This window comes from Triturus cristatus, chromosome 1_2 (genome assembly GCF_964204655.1).
Source record: "Triturus cristatus chromosome 1_2, aTriCri1.1, whole genome shotgun sequence".
In the NCBI taxonomy this organism is placed as follows: Eukaryota; Metazoa; Chordata; class Amphibia; order Caudata; family Salamandridae; genus Triturus; species Triturus cristatus.
Genome location: NC_140580.1, coordinates 892,475,862 through 892,502,121, shown reverse-complemented (window position 1 = coordinate 892,502,121; position 26,260 = coordinate 892,475,862). Strand labels below are relative to the sequence as shown.

Below are 26,260 nucleotides of genomic sequence, written 5' to 3'. Positions count from 1 at the left end.
TTACAATTGCAGGTTCCCGCTTTCTTCCTTTGTGATGGTTTTTCTATCTTTCTCTACCTCCGTCATTCCGCTTTGCGTATTTTACTTTTTTTGCTATCTGTAAATGTCTGATGAAGAAAAATAAGTACTGGTCTCCCAAAACACGTGCTGGGCCTCCTACCGGGAACTACCGACCCAAGTTAAGCCTATGTTTTTAAGCAGGCGATGGGGAAGCTGGCCGACCTGTGTAGCAAAATTCACTGTTTTCTCTGGGAGAGTTAAGGGTCATCGAGTAATGCCGCTGGTGTGGTGGATCTTGACAGTTAACTTCATTTCTTTTCTACTCAGTAAGTTGCATCAGCTTCTTTGCTATTCAGTGAGTTGCATCGGCAACCGATGACAGGGTCTCAATCAATCAAGCCTCAGACTACCTACTATACGGCTCGTGGTTTCCCTCAGCAGCCAGAGTTTGCATCAACATCCTGTTGCCCAACCGTCTCAGATGCGCATGCAGCCTAGAATTGGGAAGAACGCTAGAGTCCGACGTATTACCTCAAGCAGTCGAACAGGGACTGACGGTTGAGAAAGCGATTCCTTGTAGAGGTGGTGAGACGGTGCAGTCCAGTGTTGAACTGCAGTTGAGTTTTGTTTAAAGACGTTTTTATTTACTCGTATTTTACCGTTTATAAATATAAATACAGACAAAGGAAATATCGATTTCCGTCTGTATTTATATGTATAAATCCGTAAATACGGAAAACCGGGAGCCCTAAACATAATGCACTCCGCCACTTGGGGAACTCTGCGTAGTGTGGCAGAGTTTTTTGATCACTTTGCAGAGTTCCGCTCAGGACTACTTTCAAGTTTTAATCAATTGAGTAAGAGGACATCTTTTATACTAGAAGAATTTGGTGATGTTAGACTTGTAATTTTTAGTGGTATGTGAAATTTTGAAGGTTTTTTTCTCTGCAAGTTTAGAGGAATATTTTTGAAACTTCTCTTTACAGTCGCTGCAAACTTTAAATTGCAAAAAAAGGCAGCAAAAGTAGGTGTAGCAGAAAATTCAACACAAAAACGGAGGGAAATTTAGATGACTTTGAAATTGAGCTGGTTAATTCTTTTACACAGGAAAATTCTACTCCAGAAACATTTTCAGGAAGTTTTCACTCTCAAAGTTCTGTTAAGCTTATAAAACTTAAACTTTCTCGGAATGTGACATTTGTAAATATTTTTTTTTTTTAAATCATCCATGAACTTTGACTTTGCCCTCTGTCATCTTGTGGCAAACATGCGCTAATATCTCATATTATGATACTATTTTAATCTATCTGGGACTTTTTATTCTGCAGCCTAGGCACAAGTTTATGCTTTAGTGGCATAGTGCCTTATTTGAAGATGGGATGCTCCATCATAAAAATGGTAGGTATCCTGTCCGTGAATTTGCAAACTTGTTATAGCCTATGGCACTTGTAATATGGTGGATGGTCTATCCACCAATATTTAATGGAGTATCCCATCTGCCAAACTCCAAATAAGGCCCATAATCTCCATAACTGTAAGGAGTAGAAAGGAAACACAGATTCTCAGAATACATGTTTATCACCTTAGTGTGGAAGTCAGATGGCACTTTCTGGTCTGACTGTATCATTCTATACATAACACAATACATACATCTATCTTTCCTATCATCATGAGATATGATCAAGACTATTCTTTGCTATCTCTAATACATATATAGCAGTGTAGCTGCTAATGTGAATCTATATTGCTCTAAATATAGGTCAGTGCATATGCACATCTAAAGGAGGAGTTGTGCATGACTTAAAAGTGGACACACATGTACCCATGCACACCCACAGTTGGGGGTAGGCAGTCTGGCATCATAAATTAATCCTGCATTCCATTTTATTTTGGTCTATAAAGTTCCATCTCTCCCTCTGCCTGTTTGTTTGGCAGTCCCTTCCCTTTCCTCCCTACCCTTGTCTCTTTTTCTATTATTCTCTCCAGTCACTCTACCTCATTCAGTGCCTCCAACCAGGTCTTTTTTGTTTATTGGCCTTTTAATTTTATAGCAGCAGTTAGAAGTTGGATATGCAAGAATAAATAACTCCAGTGGAGTAGTAAGGGCGCTAAAGCCCCATTGCAAACAAGAACAAGCATTTGCAATGCAACAGGTCTCGCATTCACGTGAGTTTGAGCTATTGGCATTGTAAATGACAATGCTTTTATTTATGTTTTGGGTTTTAAAACTTAAATAAAAGGTATTGTCATTTTCAATATTAATAGCTTAAACTCTCGCAAATGCGATACCTATTGCATTGTAATAAAGGGCCTTATCGACTGCTTGTTAGATTGTAAATATCAGTGGAAGAGATTGGCCTGCGATGTCTTCAAAGTAGTGATAAATAGAGCAGTGAAGAAGATGTGTAAGTGTTGTAAATTACACAGACACAACGTGTGAAGTGAGAGTTACATATGATCTGAGCTATAAACACTAACAAAGCGCTCCAACACGTTTCGCTCTGTAATTACACTGTTGTAGCTCAGGAGGAAGAGCGGGAGAGGGGGCTATTTCCTGCCTTCTCCGTGATTTGAGTGTGCAGTGTGGCATTGCGTAATGTCATTGCTATTTTTGGCCTAATAAAAAACACTCCAGCTGTAGTAGGGCCCTGGCTTCACCTCCTGGTGCATGGCGGGCTGTGCTTTATGGTAGGCATGGAGGGAGAGAGGGATGGTCTTGGCTGCAGCTCCGGCCTCGTACAGTGCCCCTGCTATTACTAGTGAGCGAGAGGCACTGAGGTGGTGGTGTTGGTGGTGGTGGTATTGGTGGGGGTGGTGGTAGTGTTGGTGGTGGTATTGATGGTGGTCGTATTGGTGGTGGTGGCGGTATTCAGGGGCGTAACACAGGCCCCCACAGCCCCTGCAGTGTGGGGAGAGCCCAAGCTCCAGGTGGCCCCCTCAGCACAGCACTTCAGCCGGAGAGCTCCTGATAGAGTCTTGAGGGAGCCCCTCCACGTACCTTGCAGGGGGCCCCCCTCAATTATCGTTACGCCACTGGTGGTATTGGTGGTGGTGGTGATGTTGGTGGTGGTGGTGGTGGTATTGGTGGTGTTGGTATTGGTGGTGGTGGTATTATTGGTGGTGGTATTGGTGGTTGTATTAGTGTTGGTGGTATTGGTGGTGGTGGTATTGGCGGTGGTGATGGTATTGGATTGGTGGTGGTATTGGTGGTGGTGGAATTGGTGGTGGTGGTGGTATTGGTGGTGGTTGAATTGGTGGTGGTAGTGGAATTGGTGGTAGTGGTGTTTGTGGTGTTGGTGGTGATATTGGTGGTGTTGGTATTGGTGGTGGTGGTGGTATTGGTATTGGTGGAGGTGTTGTTGTTAATAAAACAGGCTTTTGAAAACAACCCGTCAGGTAGCTTAAATGCAGATGACATGTAACACAGATGTGCTGTTGTCAGCTTCAGCCCATTAGCACACGATTATGTGCTACCTGGAATTCACATGACTTAATTTGTGAATCATTTCTAAATCCATTTTACTTGGAGGGGTTGAAACAGACACGAGATAATGCTAGGTTAAAGTGATTGAAAGCAGGCACCAGTGTTATGGGGGTGCCGTGCTGCTTAAAAAAACACAAGTGGTTTCAGCTGAAGTAGTGCATGCCCGGCCTGCCGTAAGAGAAACTCAATAAAGTAAATAGTGCTTACAGTCTAAATAACAGGTACCGTTTAACAACGAAGTAAAGGGGCTAGTAACCAATGGAGGTTACAAATGAAGACAAGGCCGTACTAAAGAGGGACTAAAAAGCCTATTAAGAACTCCGAAGGCAGCATTTACGAAAGACAATAACACAAGCCAAAGAAAAATATGGGCGGAGAATAGGCGCTCGCTTCTCTCCCATACTCTACTACAGCAGTCACGCAGAGCGAAGAGCGCATGTGCGCTGCCGCTAGGCTCAACCTAACAAATTTGCATTCCGACTGCTGATTAGGTAGAAAAATACACCAACAATCTGGGTTTTGTGGCCCCTCCTTCTTCTGAGCCTCAGTGCCACTGCACCCGCTGCACCATTGATCGCCGAGTCCCTGCATCACCGCGGGCCAGAACAGTGGCAGCTGAAGCAGTTCTGCCGTCTTGGATATGTTATATCAAATGTTATGTTATGTTAAACTGACCTTGTAAAGCGCACATTCACCAAACGGTTTCTTGGCGCTAGGGAATAGTAAGAAATCACAGCCAAGCCGAATGCACATTATCGGATATGAAAGGCGATTTTCTTCGTCCACCCACCAAACACAGCGACACTCCCTGCAGATCAGGTTCATTCGTGCTCAATGACATTTAAAACTGCTTTAAACAATCTAGAAATGGCCGCCTCAAGCCCCATTTGCAATTAATAGCAGTGAAATATCACTGCTTGCTCTCGACTACCTGAAAGAGCCTGAGGGTGAATAGCAATGGATTTTCCTTATAACAAGCAAGACTATCCTCAGCAGAGCTCTATACTCCTAATACATCCGCATTGAGAACGAGCCCTAAGGGTATGGCAAGATTGAAAGGCGGGAAAGGAAGCATTTCAAGTTAGGGATATTTGTGCTTAACATACTTTGAAAACAAACACAGTAATCTGGAAACCGTTTCAATGAAAAAGTGTTAATATGTGAAATCTGCGAGGTGAAAAACTGTGCTTGCTAGCCAAAAAGTTGACATATAAAATTAAATCAATAATATGTCAGGTCGGAGCATCTCATCCAATTCTTCTTTTTTCCCCCTCTGCATTCTGGTAATTGTAGTCCTGTATTTTGTAATGATAAACGAAAACTGAAACTACTAAATTGCAAAGAAAAATAAGGACTAGATGACCTCTTAACACTGACTAGAGTATTTTGCAACGTCTCTCTTTTTAGGTCCAGCTACAGGAAGTTTTAGATATCTAAATCCTCTGATTTCATCACAACAGTACATTATGAAGTACAGAGAGAGAGAGAGAGAGAGAGAGAGAGAGAGAGAGAGAGAGAGAGAGAGAGAGATTGGGCGTGGGTCCAGGCCCACTTCAGCCATTTGTTTTGATGTGTTTTTCTTGGTTTGACATTGCTCGGTTGGGCTGTCCAACAAGCAGCGGCGTCTCCTCCTCTATGGCGGAGGAGCGTCGCTCCCCCTGCCTGCACTCTAAAAAATGTAAAAATGAAACGATACTAAAACAGGTTTAAAACCCATTTTAGTATTGTTTTAGTTAGCTTGTGCCGGGTTTGGGTCGGGCCAGAGTTATCATAGGCTGGAGGGGGAGTGGTGGGCTCTACCTACACAGCGCACGTGGTTTTTGGCCGGAGGTCTCGGGCTGGCCAAAAACCACATGCTCAGTGACCCCTCTCCAACCTCAGCTGCATTGCTGGGGCTAGAGAGAGCAGGTACAGACTCCCAGTCTGTCTTGGAGCGCACATCATCGGCGCTCAGGCCAATCCTGAAGCTGATCTCATGTGAGAGCAGATTCAGGATTGGCCACAGGGCAGGCTGGGAGCCTGTGCCTTCCTGCAGCGGCGGAGAGGAGCGGAAGAGCGGGACGCGATGCTGGAGGACAGCAGGTAAGTTTTATTTTTTAGTGTTTGTTGTCCCCCGTCCCCGCCGACCTCTTTTGTAAAAACAAAATCTATCTCCGTTGCCCCCTGTTCCCCTTTCTCAACCACTGGCCCTCTCGCCTGCCCCGCCTCTTTTCCCCAATGCGGGCCGCTCCTGTCATGGCATTTTGTGAATGAAACCCTGTAGACTTCAGTGAAGGCTTTGTAAGTTCACAGACAGACTGACCTCTAGCTCTTTGATGTCACACCACAACACTGGCACAACACTGGCACACCACTGGCAGACTACTGCTACTGTCTGGGGTTCGGATTTTCTGTGTAATCAGTATACACTGCAAGAACAGCTCTGCCGATGCATGTCTCCCTCCCTCCTTCCTGCTTAAAATGTTCTCTCTACCTGCACATCTTAGCAGGAAGTTAGAGCATGTAGCAGTTGTGTTTGCCAGGGCTGGCATCGCCGTCATCTGCCCGCAGGTGATGATGTGGTATTCACAGATATGTTCTAAAAGAGGGGAATTACTGCTGGAAAATTATACATAACAAAGATCATTCTGGGCAATTATCATAAATATGACCAATTAGAGGAGATGAAAAGCAATGCATTAGTGTACAGTGCTTTTATGTAGCAGTCACTAATGTGCAGCACGTGGTGATACTGGGTGGGGAAGGTAATTGGTTCTTTCTTTACATAAGGGCAGGCAGAGACTTAATGGGTCTTATTACATCTGTGCCTCAAGTTGCACCGCTAGAATTATGTGGCAGTGGAGGACCCAATTATGCAACAGGATGGCTTATTTATGTGGTACAGGAAGGCACATTTTGCTTCGAAGAGGGCAAAATGAAGCTGCATATTATGCAGCACATTGAATGGGGTTGTTGTCTACTTGGCATTGCATTATCATAAACCATGATATGAAAGAGATCACAACGTTTTAGAAAATGTAATGGTTTCAGGAGAAAGAAAATTGTACACATTCAAAAGTACAAAATGTTATTTAACAACAATTCATGATTTTGTTTTGGATGGAAGGACGGGAATGTCATTTAATGAACAATACCCCTACTACCTCTTCTAGTAAAACTGCTTTAATTAAACATTTCTAACGATGCATCATGCAAACGTGAGAAAACACATGTATACATACCTGTTTTTAGGTCGAGCCTGGGCAGCGCATGCGCTGCTCTGCGAGGCATGCTGTATTGGAGTATGGACTTGAAGCTCCGCCCATATTTTTCACTGGCTTGTGTCATTGTCCTTTGTAAATGCTGGCATCTGATTTGTTATTAGGCTTGTTAGTCCCTCCTTAGTACTGCCTAGTCTTCATTTGTAACCTCCCGGGGGGACTATCTCTTTTACTTCTGTTGTTACACTGTATATCTTCTTTAGTCTGTAAGCCTTATTTTCTTTAATGAGTTTTTCCAAATGCAGGCAGGACATACATTCCTGCAACCTTCAGGGCGCCATGTACGCTTTCACTTTCCAAGCAGTCCGGGACAATGGCAGCCGCTTTTTTGAAGTAAAATTGGTCTCGCATTTACAAGAGTTTGAGCTATTGGCATTGTAAATGACAAAATGCCTTTTATTTATGAGTTAATTATCAAAACAGATAAATAAAAGACCTTTTCATATACAATGCCAATAGCTTAAACTCGCGAAAATGCGAGACCTATTGCATTGCAAATGCTTGTATTTTGAAGAGGTGTGGATGCTCCGGGGAGAAATTAGAGTAGTATGTGTGTTTGGCGGTGTGGAAATTTTCATGAGCAGGCAGATAAAAAGCTGGCCTTTCTCTGGCTGCCTGTGAAATGGAGATTCAGCTCACGGACCCTGTCGGTTTTACGACACTTCACGCGCGCTGGTTTAATTGCTTTAAAGAAGGGCGGCAGACATTTCTCGTTTTATCGGTCAGGTAGGTATGTCAGCCAAGGAGCCTCTTCTGTAGGGTGCCCGTGCTGCATATTGACTGCGTGGATAGGCACCGCCATGACCTCTTTTTTTGGACTCTGAGTACTTGCATGCCCGCTAACACTCAAGTCATGCCTGACGTTGCACGAGAGCTGACAGCGCTGCTATTCTGGCCTCCCTCGCCCTCATACTAATGGAATTCAGAATGAAATGGAGGGGTCTCGAGAGGGGCAAAATACCCTGGGACATGCAATCCGTTTTATTTGACAAAATGCACCAATGATACTTGCACAGCTATGAGAGATGGTGGTTCTTAGAAGATAGTTAAAAGCAACTTTGGGCCTCATTTATGAAAAGTGACGCCTCACTGCGTGAAAACAGTGATGCGTCACTTTTCACTGCGTCCTCCCTGCGTCTCCAATGATGCATCATATTTACGGTATGACGCATCATGTCGCAAGGAGTCACAGATACGTCAGTATTTCTGACGTATCTGTAGGCGCAAAAGTGACGCATTGCTGGAGTGTGTCACAAAAGTGATGCAACTCCAGCAATGTGTCCTTTCACATGGGGCAAGCCCCATGTGAATGGGCCTGCGTCAGTCTTACGCCTGCTGTCAGGCAGGCGCAAGATTTTGACGCATTTGCACCCTAGAAGTGGCGCAATGAAATCTCGTAGATTTCACTGCGTTACTTCTACGGTCCTTACTTACGTGGGAACGCCCACCCTGCATACATTATACCTGACGCAGGTATAGTGTGGCGCAGGGGTTTACAAAGTGACGTATCTACCTCGATGCGTCACTTTGTAAATATGGTGCAACAAGGTCCAGTTTTTACGCCGCTGATGCGTCACAAAAAGTGACGCACCGGCAGCGCAAAAGTGACGCAAGGACTCATAAATGAGCCCCAAAGTCTTTAGAGTGAAACATTATTCTGACCTTTTGCTCGGAATCATCAGTGCTAAAAATTGGTTTTGTCCATTAAGAGTGCACTTACCTACAGCTACTGTAAGTATGCCCACTGAATCTGGCTGGGGTGAAAACCATTTCATAAATAGCGTGCAAGGCAGTGGCATCTTCAGTAGACAATTCTTTCAGTACATCTTTCCTAATGCACATTAAAGCTGATGGTTTGTTGCATTTTAAATAGCCATATTAGTATTGTTTGATGTTTATTTCAAATAAATGGACACCACGCATTTGTGTATTATAGAATAAAGACCAGTACGCCGGTTTAGTTGACAGAATGCTTTTAATATGAGAAGTTACTTCTGGCAGATGAGCGCTGCCAGCCCCAGGCCCATTTCTGTACTGTTTTAGCCCTCACTACCAATGCTGTGTGATGATTGTTCCCTGTCCCTTCCCTAAAAAGAGGGTTTTCATAGCCCACTCTTAGGTCTCCCTCATTTCCATCATGTCCCATGTAGTACTTTTTACAAAGCTGCCTCCACAAACACAATTGGTACTAATTGATATGCGTTGCTGGTATGCAGTTGTCTCATGTTACGCTAGAGATCTTGTGAAGGATGAAGGCTATATTTGCCCTGTCAGGTGGACTACCTGTTGGTCACAGTTTGGAAACCTAACTACAGGGCATATCAGCAACAACCGGCGATAATTATCGCTAAGCGCACTTAGCGCTAGGATAATTATCGCCGACTTTTATCGCTGAGATAGCGTGCTATTAGCAGCGCTTATCTCAAAAGTGATAAAATTTCAGGCGCAGGCTACCAATTGTGCGATTATTGCTGGAAATACAGCAATAATCGCACAACATTTGGCAATAGCGTGCTGATAGGGCAGGGCAGACTCAGACATGATATCCACCTGCCATTGGATATCATGGCTAAGTCAAACTATAAGCAGGCATAAGGAAAGTAGCGATAACCAAGGTTAGCGCTACTTTTCTTATCGCTGTGCTTGTTAGCTTGGAGAAATGAGGGTTAGCGACATTTCTCCAGTTATTTTGAGCTGGAACGCCCCCTTTGCATCTCATTAGAGATGCAAAGGTGGACGTTATGGGAAAGGGCGCTAAGGCAAGGATTCACGCAATAGCGTGACCTTGCTGATATAGCGATAAAATTATCGCCGCTTTTCGGCCGAAAACGGCCGCAAAAGCGGCGATAATTTTTTATCGCCCTCTTGTTGATATGCCCCCATATTGGGTACCCTAACTATTGAGCTATTTTACTCCCCTCGAAGCTCTTTTGTCACCTCTCCCTGCAACTCGCGGAAAGTCTGTGGGTCCTGCCACACAGTACAGCAAGATCACACGACCGGAAGGTGACAGCGCAGAAAAGGAATAAACACAGCTCTTACAGTAACTGAAGTGTGTGCTTCTCGTGCAGTTCTATGCTCAGGTCCCCCTTAACACTCTCCACACATTTTTTAACAAGCTACCCCCCCCCCCCCCCAGGCATTTGGGCATGTGTATGTGTTTTGTTTTATAATCTTTTTTGCAGTAAAATACCAACATAGACGTTTCTTGCTGATTCTGCTGCACAAGGGTAGGGAGGACTAGACAGGCAGAAGGTATGTTTCAGACTGTTCTTGGAAATCAAACACGTTACTTTAATTTAAGACTTTAGTAAAACTCCAACAAGAGGCTATTTTATTTGTTTGAAGGTCGAGTGTAGCCTCCACACTTGCATCGAAAGCATTTGATATTACCTTAAATGCAATAGGGCAGTTTTTCATAACCTTTTGACTTCTGTAGACCCACACTCAATCATTGCTGGAACCTAAGGCCCCCACTGAATCATTATTGGTATCCTGGGACCCCACTGAATAATTACTGAAAGCCAGGAACCCCAATCTAAGAATTTTTGATAATTTCAACAGCGAAAAATACATGGAAAATACAAAAGCAAAGCATTCATTAAGCATATATACAAACAATGAAATATTTTATTTAATTCACAAACAAATATAAATATAGATATATTACCTACTGGCGGTCGCCAGTAGGTAGTTATAGTTAGGACCCCTTTTCCATAGGAAATCCGCAACATTCTATTTTGAATAACTTTGGCGCCGGTCGATGAATCCTCGCGAATTTCTCAAAATAGGTGGGGCGCTACGCTCCGCTCCTACCCTGAAAGTCTCGGGGGGATTCGTCAAGCGGGGGCTGAGATAAAAGGGGGGTCCCAAAACGCGTTTTTCCCATGCATTTTTCCATAGGACCTTTAGAACGAGCTACAGCCCGAACGGCTGAACAGAATTACTAGAAATTTGGCAGAGAGGTAGTCCCTATGTCAAGGAAGTGCCTTTTGTAGGTTTGGTGTAAATCTGTTCAGTAGATTCTGAGAAAATAGCCTTTAAATCAATATATATATCTGAGCCCGCTTACGGTACGCTTACCGTACGCTTACCGTACGCGTACGGTGGCGTGCGCGAGCGCGATTCTGATTGGCTCTTAGATCTTAGTAAACATTCGATTCGGCCAAAACCAGGAAGCGGCGTCCGCCATTTTGTCTCTCGCACTGAGTGTTATTTATCAAACATGATGCCCAAAAACATGTTACGGGGCTGTTTTGACAACTCTCTCCCACATAGTCATGTTGAGGGAGTCCCCAAACATCCCCCAAGAGCAAAAACGGTTTTATTTTTTTATCGGAAATTTCGCCGAGTACGCTTACCGTACGCTTACCGTAAGCGTACGGTAAAAAATAGAAATAAAAAAAACACTATCCACACTCACCCCACCCCCTGTGCTTTTGGTGGCCGTAGGCCACCAAATGTACAGGGCTTATTACATCAGTAAAAAAACTATATTTTGGCAACATGAAATTATAAAATCGAAATAAAAAAAACACTATCCACATTGACCCCACCCCCTGTGCTTTTGGTGGCCGAAGGCCACCAAATGTACAGGGCTTATTAAAGTTGATAAAAACCGTGCACGGAACGCACTGCGTTAAGTGGGCGCGCACGCCTCGAATGGCGTAAAGTAACTTAGCATTTAAAAAACCGTACAAATTCACTGAAAAAACCATAGGTTTCACACACGTTATAGTTAGGAATTAGCATTTAAAAAACCTTGCAAATTCACTGAAAAAACCATAGGTTTCACACATGTTATAGTTAGCGGAACTTTTACTGATAAAAAACCAATGAAATTGCCCCGTTATAGTTAGTGCTGGCAACTATAACTCACGCGACCACAATCTTCTGCTGATGACATATGTGTCTTTATAAAAAAAAATATTTGTAATATATGTATAGCTAAAAATATATGGAAGAAGACATGGGCAAATAAGTGTCTAAATACAGTATTAGCATCAGCAGAGGATTGCGGTCGCGTGAGTTATAGTTGCCAGCACTAACTATAACGGGGCAATTTCATTGGTTTTTTATCAGTAAAATTTCCGCTAACTATAACATGTGTGAAACCTATGGTTTTTTCAGTGAATATATATATATATATATATATAATGTGAACTCCGCACACTGGAAACATCTTTCTTTCCAAAACCACGGACACGGACCCAATTCAGTGCTCAGGTGTTTTATTCAACCGTCGCCATTACGCGTTTTGGCTCCATAGAGCCTTGATCACATGACATATATATATTTAATTGTAATGGGAAGCTCAAGCGTTTTCTTAAATGTAATTGAGGCCACTCATCTTCATTACCCATGGAGCAATCTGCGGATGCTATCTTAATTTTTATCCTCCAATTTCAAACTCCTTCACATTTGCAGAAAGTATTATAATTTCAATTCTATATTTTGCTTCTTTATTTATACACACTTTATTACTTTTTAAATATTATTTAATCGTCTATGCAGTCTTGGACTCAGTGATTAGGCTTAGCGGACCCCTAGGGGTCCACGGACCACAGGTCAAGAACCACTGCAATAGGGAATTATCTGGAAGATCTTCAAAGATTGTTATAATAGGAATTTGAAGCAATAATTCTTCAAAGTGTTTAGAAGTTGTGATTGTGACTGTAAACGCTATAAAAGTTCCAGTGCTTTTGTCATTTGTATGTGTCTGATAGCAAAGTAAGCAGACCCTGTGCCTATTTTGGGCTGATTCTAGTAGTGGTGTGCTGACAGATTTTTGTAAATCGAGCACATATTTCTCACACGCAAAATATGCTCCTGCAATAAATATTCATTCATACTCTGAAACAAGACACCGACAGTGCAAGTACTGGTTATTTCCCAGCCGCCCGATACACTTCACAATACTACCAACAGCCCCTGCAGTTTAGTCTCCTTCTTCTAAAGCCCATCCCACAAACAGTACTCAGACTACCTCACCAACACCGAACAACTACTGCGGGCCACCAGGGTCGGATTGGTAACGCGGGCACTCGGGAAATGTCCGAAGGGCCGGTAGCTGAGATCCAGCTGTGGGCTGCTTTTTTGGGCAGCCTGCGGGCTGTATGTGCTGTTAGGATGCTGCCAGCGGCCCAGTAGGTGTCTGAGTGGCCTTTCTAAAGGCAGATGGGCTGAGGTATCACTCCCTTTCTCTCACTGGGCCGGCCCATTAATGTATGCTGATTGAGCGGGGTTCAGGGGGCCTGAGCAGAAGTGATCTCACTTGCATTCATGTGTGGCTCAACAGTGTGAACTAATCTGTGCATTTTTTTTTATCTAAGTGAAGTTAATAAAACATTCCCCCCACCCTCTTTCTTTTCCTAAAACTTTGCTGAAGCAGTGTTTTGCAGAAAGGAAATATGCAAATCTAAGTGAAGTTAATAAAACATTCCCCCCACCCTCTTTCTTTTCCTAAAACTTTGCTGAAGCAGTGTTTTGCAGAAAGGAAATATGCAAATGTGGGACACTTTTTTTTGGGTGTGCCAGGGCCGATTTTTTATCACAATCCAACCCTGCGGGCCACCCTGCCATTTATAATTCTGCAATCAAAAACTGCTGTTCATCATACACCCACTGCCCAAGTAACTAATACTTTCCGACTTACAGACAAATGCAAGCAAACTGCATTGGTTTCCAACCCAAAGCCACCAAGTGCCGTCCATCGCACGGCCAGCATGCACTGGCCTGCCCACAATCATAGCCGACAAGTAGTGGTCATTTGCAATTGCAAAGGTCTCGCATTTGTTACATTTAGAGCTGTTGGCGTTGAAAATGACGATGTTTTTTACTTTTACTTTTAAAATTACTCAACTGCAAAAAAAAAAAAGTAAAAAACATTGTCATTTTCAATGCCAACAGCACTAACTTTAACAAATGCGAGACCTGTTGCATTGCAAATGCTTGTTTGTAATGAAAGCAGTTCGGTTTTTTTTTCTGTTCATCCCAGATGTGTTTTAAAACTTGTCTTCGATTTCGGGTTTCTCTGTGTTGCCACAAAAATGCTTCTAGGAGAATCTCTTCGTAGCAGGAAACATCCCTGCAGAACAATATGGGAGTTAATCATTATTTAAGTGCCTCATTAAAATGCACTTTATGATTCAATACATCATAATTTAAAGATATATACAGAATGTGTGCGACTCCCCTAATTTCTGAGTGCCATTTTAAAAAAAGTGATGCGGTCATAACATTGTCACAGAAACATAAATTTGCATTTACAGCGACACAAAACAGTTTTTAATTAAATGTTTCATTCTTTCCTTCTCCAGTTCAAGTTTGAATATGTATAGATTTTAGTTCCATTTGCAGCCAGTAGCAATTCCCCAAATCCATTAACTGAGGACATTAATACCACCTGGGAAAAATGCTAACATCTTTAATTCTTTAATACAGCAATCATGAGATGAATGGTGGCTAGTTTATTTATTTTTTGAACGTTTTGGGAGCTATATTTCGCTCTTGTTATCAGCAATTTAGTACATTTTGTACTATTTCTGCTACAATAATGAATTATTTATCATATGTTAGGTTCTGTGGTAAGTGTGAAAACAGGTAATAAGGAAAATGAGACAGAGGCGATTAATAATCAAACAAGAACGCTGTTCCATTCCTATGTAGGTCAGGAAATGTGTACCCACTTCTCTTAGAATCAACACTGGGCCCCAAGTCTGTTACAACGAGAAGTTGTGGTGCTCAAGTGTCTATTTTGTCTCTTACTTGTACATGCTGCATATTTGGTGCTTGGGGTGGAATACTCATTTATTTACTATATATTTCACTTGATTTTGTGTACTTGGATGGGTGATTTAATGGCTCCTGATTTGTACAGTGGCTGGAGTTCAGCATTTCCTTAGCTAATCATTTGCCTCGCCTAAATGTGTTTGCAGGTAATTTTATACCTTAACCACTAAGAAGTAGCCATCTTACCAAGAAGTTCATTTATTTAGGCAGAGCAAACATTCACCGTGAAAAGGGTGACCTTGTGCTAACATGCTTCGCTTTACATTCGATTAAGCCATCATCGCCCCAGCCAGTGACGGCCCGTGTAGGGCGTTTTACCGGGGCGGTGACGTGGCGCAGAGGAGGGGCAGGGTGGGGGGTTGCAAAATGCGGCAAACGGCCGATTTCAGGTAAGTTAATTTTTTTCGTAACTTACCTGAAATCGGCCGTTTGCCGCATTTTGTAACCCCCCACCCTGCCCCTCCTCTGCGCCACGTCACCGGCCCGGTAAAACGCCCTACACGGGCCGTCACTGCCCCAGTCATTTCTGCCCCGCAGGATTTCCGTGAAAGATGTCGCCTCTCAGAGTGAACCGCCTCTGACACAGGAACATTATCTGTCAATAGGGGAAATTCAAGAGGATGCTTTGGGATTGGTTGCTCCTCAGTGCTCGCATTAGTAACTCGTTTTTTCATTTTCTTTACTTTTAAAAGAACCCTCTTTGTGTCCATGGTCTAAGGTAGTGGTCTTCAAACTTTGTTACACAGGGCCCCCCTTGAGCAAAATGTTTTGGAGTTCAGCCCCCCCTCAAACCTTTGAAATGTAAATGTAAATGTTTTTGTATAGCGCACAGCTACCCGCAGTGGGTTTCCCGGCGCTTGTACGAATACCGCAAGGGAACTCTTCCTGGTTTTCCTTGTGAAGTGTCCACTCCTGGGCACCCCCATGGTGAAACCAAGCATCCCTCGCGCTGTGGGGGCCGTTGTGGAGACTAAGCAAGCTATTGCCCAGAGTTGCAGCATGGGACCCATGATTAGAAAAGCACTGAGGTGAGAATATCCGGTCAGAGGAATTTATGAGCCCGAGACCCGCCGAGGTGGGAATCAAACCCTGGTCCCTGGCAAGAGCTCTGCATCAAGGTCTGCCTGTTCTAACCATTGAGCCACACTTCTCCAAATGGTAGACTGAGACAAGGGTAAGGACGCTACTAAACAGGGGTGACTTTATAGTTTGTGAAACCTTTCAAACACAGGTAAAAGGGGTTGGGGGCAAGCATCCATGCTTGTTCAGACACATATCTGTGCAAGTAACTCGGCAGTAGACTGTTTGCTACTAGGATGGTGGTTTTCTTAAGTTAGACCACTTGGCGCATGTGTGCTGCAAGTGTAGCATCCTGGCATCAAAGTCTATCAGAAAACAACAATAAAAGAAGTACTTGTAAATATTAGTATGGCTTTAAAATGGAAAGAACTACTTTCAAAGCCTTTCCAAATCTAAAAGGATCTTCATTTAGTTAAATAAAAAAAGGACTTTGTATTGCCTGCACCTTGTTTGGTAGTGGCACATAAAGCAACAAGTCATTGGAGGATTGGAGCTCATGGTTATACCCACTTACGAATTCACAGACCTAGAAGAGGAAGTGGGAGGCGAGACGAGTTCACTGAAAACTGATTTGGTGCACAATGCATAGCGCCTTCCAATGACTGATCCTTGGCAACAGAAGCCAAAGAAGGTATCGAAGTATCACTGACAACTAGACTGCAGCATTCTGGATGTGCGGCCTCAGAAGAGATACTGGCAGGCCTAAATAAAGGTTACATCTGGCCCTAGGACATATTATCACTTCGCAAAGATGATAGACATGTTGTGGTAAGAGGTTATGCCACTAACAAGGCTTATCCCTGTAGTAGTGTCACTGCCATGAATTCCCCCAATAAAGTGTACTTTGGAAAGTAAGCCAAATGTCTGAAAACACACTTTCTGCAAACAAACCCATACTTAAGTGATATCTACTCAGTACTTGTTGTACCTGCCCTAACCATACTGTAGCAGTAAAGGGGCTGCTGGAGAGCCATACAAAAGCTACAAATGAAAATAATTTAAATAATCAAGTTTGCACAAAACAAGGTCAGACACAGCTGAAGTAAAATTCCAGAAAGAGGTGTTCTAGAGTATTAAAATGGTAAAAACAAAATGTAACACCTCTGCAACCTGCGGAGCTTGTAATAACTGGGAATCGAAAATGCAAACAAACTATTGTTTGCATATTCAATTAACCCCTTCGACGCGCATGACGGAACGGTTCCGTCATGCACGTCGGTTGGGCTGTGCTTATGACGGAACCGTTCCGTCATGGCCCCGCCCGCGCTCAGAATCTTCAGCGTGGCGCGGAAATCCACGCCGCGCTGAAGGGGTTAATAATTTTTACAGATTCCCATTTAAACGAAAGTCATAATTCTAAAATCAAGATGAAATATAATGACCTCAGTTTTGATGGGATAAATAAAGAAGTGCAGGCACTAATTCTGGCCTATTTAAAAACGCTTAGCTGCCAAGATTCCCCGGTCCATGGGTGATGCAGTGCTCCAGTCCAATTTTTTCGACTGAATTCTGGTAATTGTAGTCCCGTTTTATAATGAACTAAACAAGACTAAAAGTTCCAGAATTCAAAGAAAACACCTGGAATGGAGCAGCACATCAAACATGGGCCTGGGAACCTTGGCAGGGCTACTGACTTTAAACATGTATGCATGCTTCCCCTTTCACTACAACCATAACTGAAACAGAAGAAAAGCTTACATTGGCAGCTAAAACGAACAAACACCAAGCAAGCAGCACATCAAAACAAAGGTGGGTAAAAATAAGTTTTGTGAATAAACTATCAGCACTTGATAGCAAAGTTCTGCTCACCATCACTTCCTTACCGAGCTTCCTGCAATAGGCTTAACCATTGAAAATGAGCATTTGGACTAGAGGCCCAACTACCTTTAAAAATAAGGCCACAAAAATGTAAAACGACGGGAATAGGTTACTTAATATTTTGGAAAAAATAGCTAGTGAACTTCGGGGTCTGCGATTGCTGAGGGTGGGTGGAGCTGCGCCCCCCTTCAGGAGACTCCACGCCCCCCCTGGGGGGCGCGCCCCACAGTTTGAAGACCATTGGTCTAAGGGAACGAGCTGCCAGTGAAGACATATCTGGCATGTGCTCGGGTCAGCACCACATCTGGCGGTCTTTAAGAGGCAGAGATAAAAGGCAAACTTCTCATGATTTGCCTATAGGCCAGGGGCGGCTGGTATCCTTTGAAAGTGGTAAGGCGAGCGAAGTGCCGCCTGCTTCCCAAACAACAAAATTAAACAACCCCACCCCCAAAAGCCCAAACTAAAACAACCCCTCCCTCCAAAAGCCCAAATAAAAACAACCCCTCCCTCCAAAAACATAACATAAAGCATAACCAATAACTAAACTACATGCATTACACATTCAATATAAATGAAAAAAGTGGTACTTCCCCAGGGGCTACGAGTCCTCCTCAGTGTTCTTCTGCAGTTTGTCTGTGTCACGAAGAGATCCTGATAACCAATCAATACACTGCTCTCATGCTATTAACCAGCATGAAAGAAGCGCCAGGATTGGATGGAGCAGGTTTGCTGAACACTCCTACAGGCCCTGGAGTCCTGTGCTTGCTCTCCTCCAGCTTCAAAGAGTGCGAATCACTTTGGACCGGCGCAAGATTGCCGGCCAAAGTGGCATGACACTTTGGAGCGCCCAGTCAAGCCACTGCTCTAGTCCTCTATGTTGCCAATCAGCAGCAGAGGACACGCCCCATTTCCCCGGCTCAGGGGGAAAACTGACAGCTGCAGCTTGCATTGCTGAAAAATAAAATTGCAATAAAATCACTTCATTGCCATTTTATCTGTAACACTTAGCGTAGCCTTCAGCGGGCAGGGGGACAAACCCACTCTGCCCTCATGAAGAAGCCACCACTGCTATAGGCCAGTCCATTTCTGGTAAGCCGGCCACAGTTATTGCAGGGAATTAAAGGCTGGTATAACCACTTTGTATTGAATGCCGAAAAGTACTGAATCAGCACCGACAGCTGCAAGTGGTACAGGTTTGAGTGCTGTGTGACTAGTGCTCTGCAACTTACATGTTGTGCGTTCAATGGCCTTATTGGCCCATCAGAGGATGCTCTGCAGGGGGGGGGGGGGAGGGTTTGGCATCGATCTAGCTCTGATAATTTGCTGTAGTGGAATTGCGTGAAATTACAACAAAATTATGTGCAATTTAACAAGAAACATAACCCAGCATTTATCTCTGTTTTCTAAATGGACCCTTGTGTCCAAAATGGAGCTGAGGCTGCATTTTGTACTAGGAAAACAGCACTAGAAGCAAAAGAACACGTGCAGTAGCAGCCGCCCACGTGTGCTAAGTTCATTGTTCCCGTGCTCCCGCAGTAGAATTTTTGTGCCAAATTACTGATACTTATGCTAACTGAAGAATCACGTCGCTTTCATTAATTTTGCATCAAAAGAGTAACACGATTTTACCAAAACTATTCCAATGACACCAGCAAAATTTCACCCAGGCCTAAGTGTGTTTAAGTTTAAGCTGCTGTTTCATTTAAATCTTTGCAGTCACAACCTACCAATGCTTAATTTGAGCTGGTGGTTTGCGGTGCTCGGCACCAGCACTTAATTGGCAACACCAGCACTAATGACAGTCTGCCACATGATTGCGCTGTTTGTGTAAATTAGAGAGCATCATAACAACAGTTGCTTATCAATTCAACATACTTTGAAAGTGACTCATACCTGCCACCCCAGCTCTTCTTATAGCTTTGGGAGTCTCAATTGTCGCTCTTGAAAGTGGGTGATGGTTAGTAGTTGTGTTGGTTCTCTCACTGGCTGTGCAGGTAGGGGCAATGGGTGGCACAAGCAGCAGTGGCCTACCGACAAGGGCCCTGGCACTTATTTATTTCACAAACTAAGCACCGCAAGCTACCCTAGCCTTAATCTCATGAGTAGATGTTACGTTCAGCTGGTGGGATTTCCCATTAGGAAAAATCCCACAGCTTGAGTGATATGATTTTCATTTTGCTTGGAGGCAGCACTCCTCAGCCCAGTCAAGGTGCAAGTCCAAAACTTGCTTTTTAATGGGCAGGCTCTGTCACAGAACCTGTCAGGTCCAGACTACCTGCACTCCTTTGATTTGAAAGGTAGAGTACCTGCACTTCTCAGCAGCGGTACCATCAAAGGGACAGTACCTGCACTTAGCAGCAAATTGGTATTCTGGTACAGCGAGTGCTGCACTTATATATTTCCATCTCAAGCTCTAATTTCTAGATGTGAATAACTCCATCATCTCCAGCTCTTGAAAAGAGGTGCATATGGTGGCATTTTATTAAATCAGACTGTGACAAAGAATCACACTGCGTATCCACCTTCCTGAGCCCTAACTCATGGTCCAGAATGATAGAGTAGCATACTACCTAGCCACCAAAAGCACTTGGAAGCCCGGTGCTGTAGAAATCCAGCATTGACAAAACAAATGCAAATAGGTCTCAACTTTGGGACACAATGGCTTTTCCATTGTTTTTGTGATGCTGTGCTGCATCCCTGATGCTATATAGCATGGCTAAAGAGAAGAGAAAAAGCCTGTGATGTGGCTGGCCTACAAAACTAGGCAAGCATTTTTTTTCTGTTTACCAGTCTAAGTTGGATTGGTAAATTTAAAAAAAGTAACGCAAAAGCAGTTTCTTCTTTAATCTTTTTTTTTTATAAAAGGGTGGAAGCAGGCAACTGTGAGGGTGATAGACCAGCGGCAAAGACGGCTGGTGGGTGGGGGGTAATGGAACATGGAGAGTGTGGGGGAGCAGAAGCAACACAGAGGGTGTGGGTGGGGTGGGAAGCAAAACAGAGGGTGATTGTGAAAAGTGCATGACAGAGAGAGGGGGCAACATGGAGTGTTAAGGGAAAAGAGAAGCACATGGGCGAGAAAGTAACATGGATCTGGGTAAGGAGAAGCACACGGCAGGAAAGCAACACAGGAGGGAAAAGCACATGATGGTGAGTACATCACAGAGGTGGGTGTAGGAGAAGCACATGGGCCAGAGGCAGCAACACTGTTCATGGCAGAAGGTGGTAGAGAGGTACATGAGGAAGAGAGCTGGAAAACACATACACTCTCATGGAGAGCTTAACCAAAAATTAAAAAGTAGCGCTTGAAAAGTAATCAGTAGAAGGACACATTTAATGAAGCTGTGCTCCAGAGGACGAACAAATACAAGAAGAGGAAAGAAAGTCAACCAATGGTCCACTATACGCTGACAATAGACTTTTTCACAAACAGTCTGGTAGAGTAGACCAAAAAAAGGGAGGTGGTGGGTGTAAAGCAAAGGACAAGCTAAGGAATGAAAATGAGAGAAAATAAAGAGAGTTGAGAAGAGAGGAGGTGAGGGGTGGGGGTTCCACCCCCAACTGCCCTCAGATGGAGGCTGTCTTTTAGTGTAAATAAGGATTGTAATTCTGGTGTGGAAAAGACCACATATTCTCACCTGAGCTGCCACTTCCCATCCTCTTTCATGCATCCCCATCAAGTGAATAATTTAGAATGCATGCTTGTATTTTCCAACCGGGGACTCAAATACCTTGGTTATTTTGTTTGTGAAGTTTCCATTACAAATACACTGTCAATAACGTGCACTCAAAAAGAGAGCCATTGGCAAGATAAACACGGAGAATTGTAATTTGAGTGTATAACTGATGTATGCAGATACTCGTGATGCATATATTGCTGGGCATTAACAATATTTAAAGGGGCAAGATCGGCACAAACCTGTGATTTGTGGGGCTGTAATGATTTGTTGAAGCAAGGACCAGTATTACAGACATAGTCAATATAGGACAGTCAAAAATGTTCAAAGGAAGGCAGTGCAACCTCTGGTATCTGTATATATCCTACTCCTCCCCCGAGAAGGAGATGGTATGTTCCACCATGCGATCTTTGTGTTCATTGTCCCAGCGCAAATAATAAACGACATGGACCCTAGGAGAAAACAAATTCTATCAAATATGCACATTACCTTCTCCAAAAAGGTCATTTAATGAGAAGTACTAACGATTATCAATGAAAAGAGGGTATGTCAAGCAAGGCTCAGCAAAAGGTCAACAGATAGAATTGAGTGCTCAATGTTATAGGTCAACTCAAATGGGCATTCATAACGATGGCCTTGTGTTCTTTGTTCCCTGTTGCAGGTCCTCCATTCGGATGCCTACTACTGCAAGACTATCCTGGACGACAGCAGCTCCTCAGCCCTCATCATCCTGGGCTTCGTCATCATGTCTCCCCTCATCGTGGTGGCCATGGCGCTCTACTGCAGCCTTGCCCGTCGCCTCCGTCTCTTCATGTGCTTCCAGCCCTACGCCCGGGCTGTATACAAGGGTGTGAAATGGCGCTGGTATGAGGACGGCGGGCTGTGCGGCTGCGTCAAGGAGTGGAACAGCCACGTCAAGGCTTGGGTCTGAAATGTCGCACGCTGGCAGCAGCTGGAGAGCCAATGATGGAGAGACTTGGCAGGTGTTGGGGGCCCAGCGGATGGCACATATAGTGAAGGCACCTAACCCCGTCCTCCACTTGCCAGGGGGTGATAGGATAAAATGGATGAACTCATGGCCCCCACACTGGTCCTATTGGTGCACATGCCTATTTCAGAGACTGAATATAGTTGAAAGGGCAATCTGAATGAGCTGTATGCTACAGATGTTTACCATGCCTGCACATCTGCTTAAATAAATGCCACTGTAGAAATAAATAGCAGAATGTGCAGCAGAAATTTTCCTCATTTCAATCAAATTGGTGTCTGTGTTAGTTCTTCCAAATAGTAGAATTTCATTACTTCTTATTGAGGGATCTTTTGTTTACAGCATAGACTTCATTGTAGTGAAAAAAATGTTCCCTTGGTCTCTCAATGCGTAGTTTCCCATATCGTTGGAAACCATGATTGTTTCTTAGTTTAAATATTTTCTAAAGTTTTTTTCTGGCAAAGAATATCTCAGCTTCATTGTCAAAGGGGCAGAGACTTGAAAGGACACTTGTGGGTATGCTGGAAAGACTTGCTGTTCTGGTCGTGTAGACCACAACATGTGGTTATGACCATTCGACAGCACAGATTCCTGTCTTCTTGACTCTATGTCCGGTCTTAGTCCAGTTCTCAGTGGGGAGGATAAACTACAGTACTCTCAGTTTGTTGTTGTTTTTTCAGATTTCTGTGATCCACTGAAAAAGAAGTTTCTTTCACCCCTCAGTGTTGTCATATTTCAACGGGTTCAGGCTAGATCTGGTCAGTTTATCATCTTTTATTTAACCTTGCATCATTGTTCATATGATCCTTTTTGATTCACTAGCCCTCTGCGACAAGTGGAGCAGACACGAATTGAACTTTCTTTGGATGAACAGGGCAAGGTTTCCAAAAGGAAATAACAATTTGTGGATATCACAGGTTTCAAACGGGGTGCTTGCCCATCAACTAGGGGGAGCGAGTTTTTGCTTCGCTCTTCCCTACCTCTGACACCACCCTTTCTGCCCTCAGTCCGAGGGGTCAAGAAGGCAGAGGAAAGAACAAAAAAATAATTACCCTGGTTCTTCCATTGCCCCTCACCAGCAGAACGGGGATCAAGATAGGCCATGCGCTGTCGCCAAGGGTCGAAGGGCGCCTAATTTCACTTCTACTACCCCTGTTATATTTGCGAATCGAGGCCTATGGCATGGCGAAACAAACAACTTGGCTACTGAAGTGAGCTGTGCACTGGAGTTTCCCCCAATTCATTCCCTCGAGGAGGAAAAGGGACTCCCACCATATCTGTTGCACTCACTCAAATTTAGCTGAAGGTGATAAGCTCCTGCAGGGAACTGTTCCACAAAGAAAAAGTAAATAAAGCTTGTACAGTCAGGATCTAACCCCTAGCCTTCTGCCCGCAGGCCTTGCTCTCACAGTCTCTGAGGACGAGTGGACATTGGCCGCTGGGCGCGGTTCCACCCAGAGGCCTTCAGTATATGGGCTCTGTAAAGGCCACTCGACCCCCTGTGCACTTCCTGTAACACCAGGACCTCTTCCGGGCCTTCTGACCACAGACACTGACTCTGAGTGCCTTGTGTTCAGCATCAAGAGAGCGCTTGACTCTCGCCCCTTCCTCTCTCGAGACTAGGAGGGCTTTAAATGTCATAAACATCATGAACCCGACTCTCATCATGGATCTTGTGCTGTGCTTGCAAGTGTTTACTAAGACTGAACCCATTACCCTATAACAAGACGTTCCCCTTGTAAGATATCCAACGCTAATCACATAAATGCTAATTAGGGTGCAAAGAGGTACTAGAAAATTAAGTATTTTCTTACAAAAGAACACAAGCCCCCAATCCCAGCCACACTATCATGTCTTTTAATGACTTTGGAAACTCGTTCATTGAATTCATGTGATGCAGTTTCCATTGAGGGGCTCTTCTTAGCTTACACTTCCGGGTCACCCTTCCCTGGGCTTGCTCTCCCCGCTCTCTCTTGAACCACCCACGAACATCCTGCTGCATTGTAAATGATCCGGAACCCTATTCTTAGGCCCCTCCATCCCTTGTGCAAAGCGCTCCCTTGCTCTGTAGCTTTGGTTCTTCTCTACATATACCTACCTATACGTTCATATATTCATGCATACATACTCTCAGAGAAGCTGTGTATATTCTGGTTGCAACTGGAGCGGCGCTGCTTACTGTTTCTTGATTGCTCCCTCTTTTTTCATACTCTCTCTTTCCTTTTCTCACTCTCCCTATCTCCATTCATCACTTCAGTTTTCTCTCTTATGCGCTCTTCTACCTTGCTCTATTCTTCTTTGTTCTCTCTATCCCCATCTTATCACTTCCGCCCTCACCCTTTCTTTCTCTCTCTCTCTCTCTCTCTCTCTCTCTCTCTTTTCATGTCAGATTCTCTCCCTTGTATACTATCTGATCTTCTAGTACACAATTAACCAACAACATGCTCATGTTAGAATAAAATGTATTTATTTGACCTAAGTGAATTGTTATTTCATCCTTGAAATCATAACTCTCTACATGTATAAAGTATGTCTGTCCTGTTTCTTTTTCTCAACTTCAGTCTCCTTAAATCCATGGTGCTCGCCTCCATTTCTCACATCCGTGCAGCTAGTAACACTCTGTCATTTACTGTTAAACAGTCTGCCCTATGACTGTTCTCTGCGAATAAGATAGCTTGGGCCCATATATAAAGTTGGCTGGTAACACAGCGTCCACTAAAGATTCATAGAGGCCCAATCTGGCCCACTACCCGTTGCCCTCTTTTTTTTTAGAGGTGGGAGATCTGCCTCATTTCAGAAACAACCTCCCTCTCGCATCAGTCAGCGAGCCTGGCTTCAAAGGTGCTGCCATGTTTAGGGCACCCGCTCCAATGTGTTTCCCATTAGATTGTTGTCATGCTCGGTACCACCACCGTCAACAAGACTTTCCCAGACATGAAAAATGCTCAAATGTCCATCAATGAGAGTCATTGCTTTTTGGGGTTTTCAAAGTAAACTCTCAGGTTTTGGGAGGTTTGATGTCGTCATTGAAAAACAACCAGTATGACATGACGAGCCGGTTGCTTTTTTTGGGGGGGGTCAACATTGCTTCCAGCATGATGCCGAAATGACTTGCTGCACAAATTCCCTCCAGAATAGGTGGCAAACTAAGGATGCAGTGGTCGTCACCACTGGGCAGAGGAATGCAGGTTCTCTACTTCTCCAGCTTGTTGGCGACCAGCCTATTGAGTTCTAATTACCCCGATAGTCCCTCTCTTTGGATCTTTGCTTTTTTAATCCCTACCTCGTCACTTTCCACCTCCCACTCTCACCTCCTTCATTCCACTCAGTAGAACCACTCATCAGAAACCCAGGTTTGCATTCTCCCTGTTCTGATCCTCAGTCTGCACATTCTTACTAATCCAATCTGGAAATACCCACTCCCAGCCCAATGGCTTCGCCCGAGGGTAGAACCCCCTGACTACCTCTGTGCGCTCACAATAGCACCTTACACACTCACCAGTGTTCCAGTGGTGTAACGAAAGTTCAAGGGGCCCCCCTGCAATATACATGGAGGGGCCCCGCTCTGGATTTATTCCGGAGCGCTCAGGCATAAGTACTGTGCCGAGGGGGCCCCCTGCAGCTCGGGCCCCCCCCGCACTGCGGGGGATGCGGGGCCTGTGTTACGCCCCTGCAGTGTTCCTTACTCTTTCCCTGTGTAAAGACTACCACATGTTATGCTTCCATGAAAACAAATTTGGCAATTTACTGGAGAATCAGCTGTTCCTTTGGAAGACTGATTATGTCATTTCTGTTATGAAATCACCAGTTTACACATATCCCAGGAAGCAACAGAATAGGACTCTACACTTCCCCTCCAGAGTCTACTATCTCACCAACATTATGTTTTAAATTTGAGTTTACGCTACACTCATCTCTTTTATTTTAATCTAACCTAACCCGTGAGCAGACCTGTATCCTGCCCTTCAACGAAGAAAGAAGAATTGGCACCAAGTCAGCATGACTGACTTTTTAGGTATTTCAGGTGGAGGAGTGGTCTCAAGCATCACCCTTAGAAGGTATTTGTACTTTTTGATCTGGATTTCAGTTCTGGTGAGTGCAGTAAATCAATCAAGTGACTTGTAAAGCACGACTACTCACCCGTAAGGATCTCAAGGTGCTGGGG

The 26,260-nt window shown here is 44.1% G+C and overlaps 1 protein-coding gene across 1 annotated transcript in view; it reads left to right on the top strand.

The window, feature by feature from the left end:
* TMEM278 (transmembrane protein 278) overlaps positions 1-22,325 on the top strand; it is a 458,805-nt gene extending 436,480 nt beyond the window's left edge. Inside the window, exon 2 of the mRNA XM_085609548.1 lies at positions 21,769-22,325. Coding sequence (XP_085465674.1) covers positions 21,769-22,038 — 270 coding nt within the window. The 3' untranslated portion in view covers positions 22,039-22,325. The remainder of the gene's footprint in view (positions 1-21,768) is intronic.
* Positions 22,326-26,260: the final 3,935 nt, after the last annotated feature.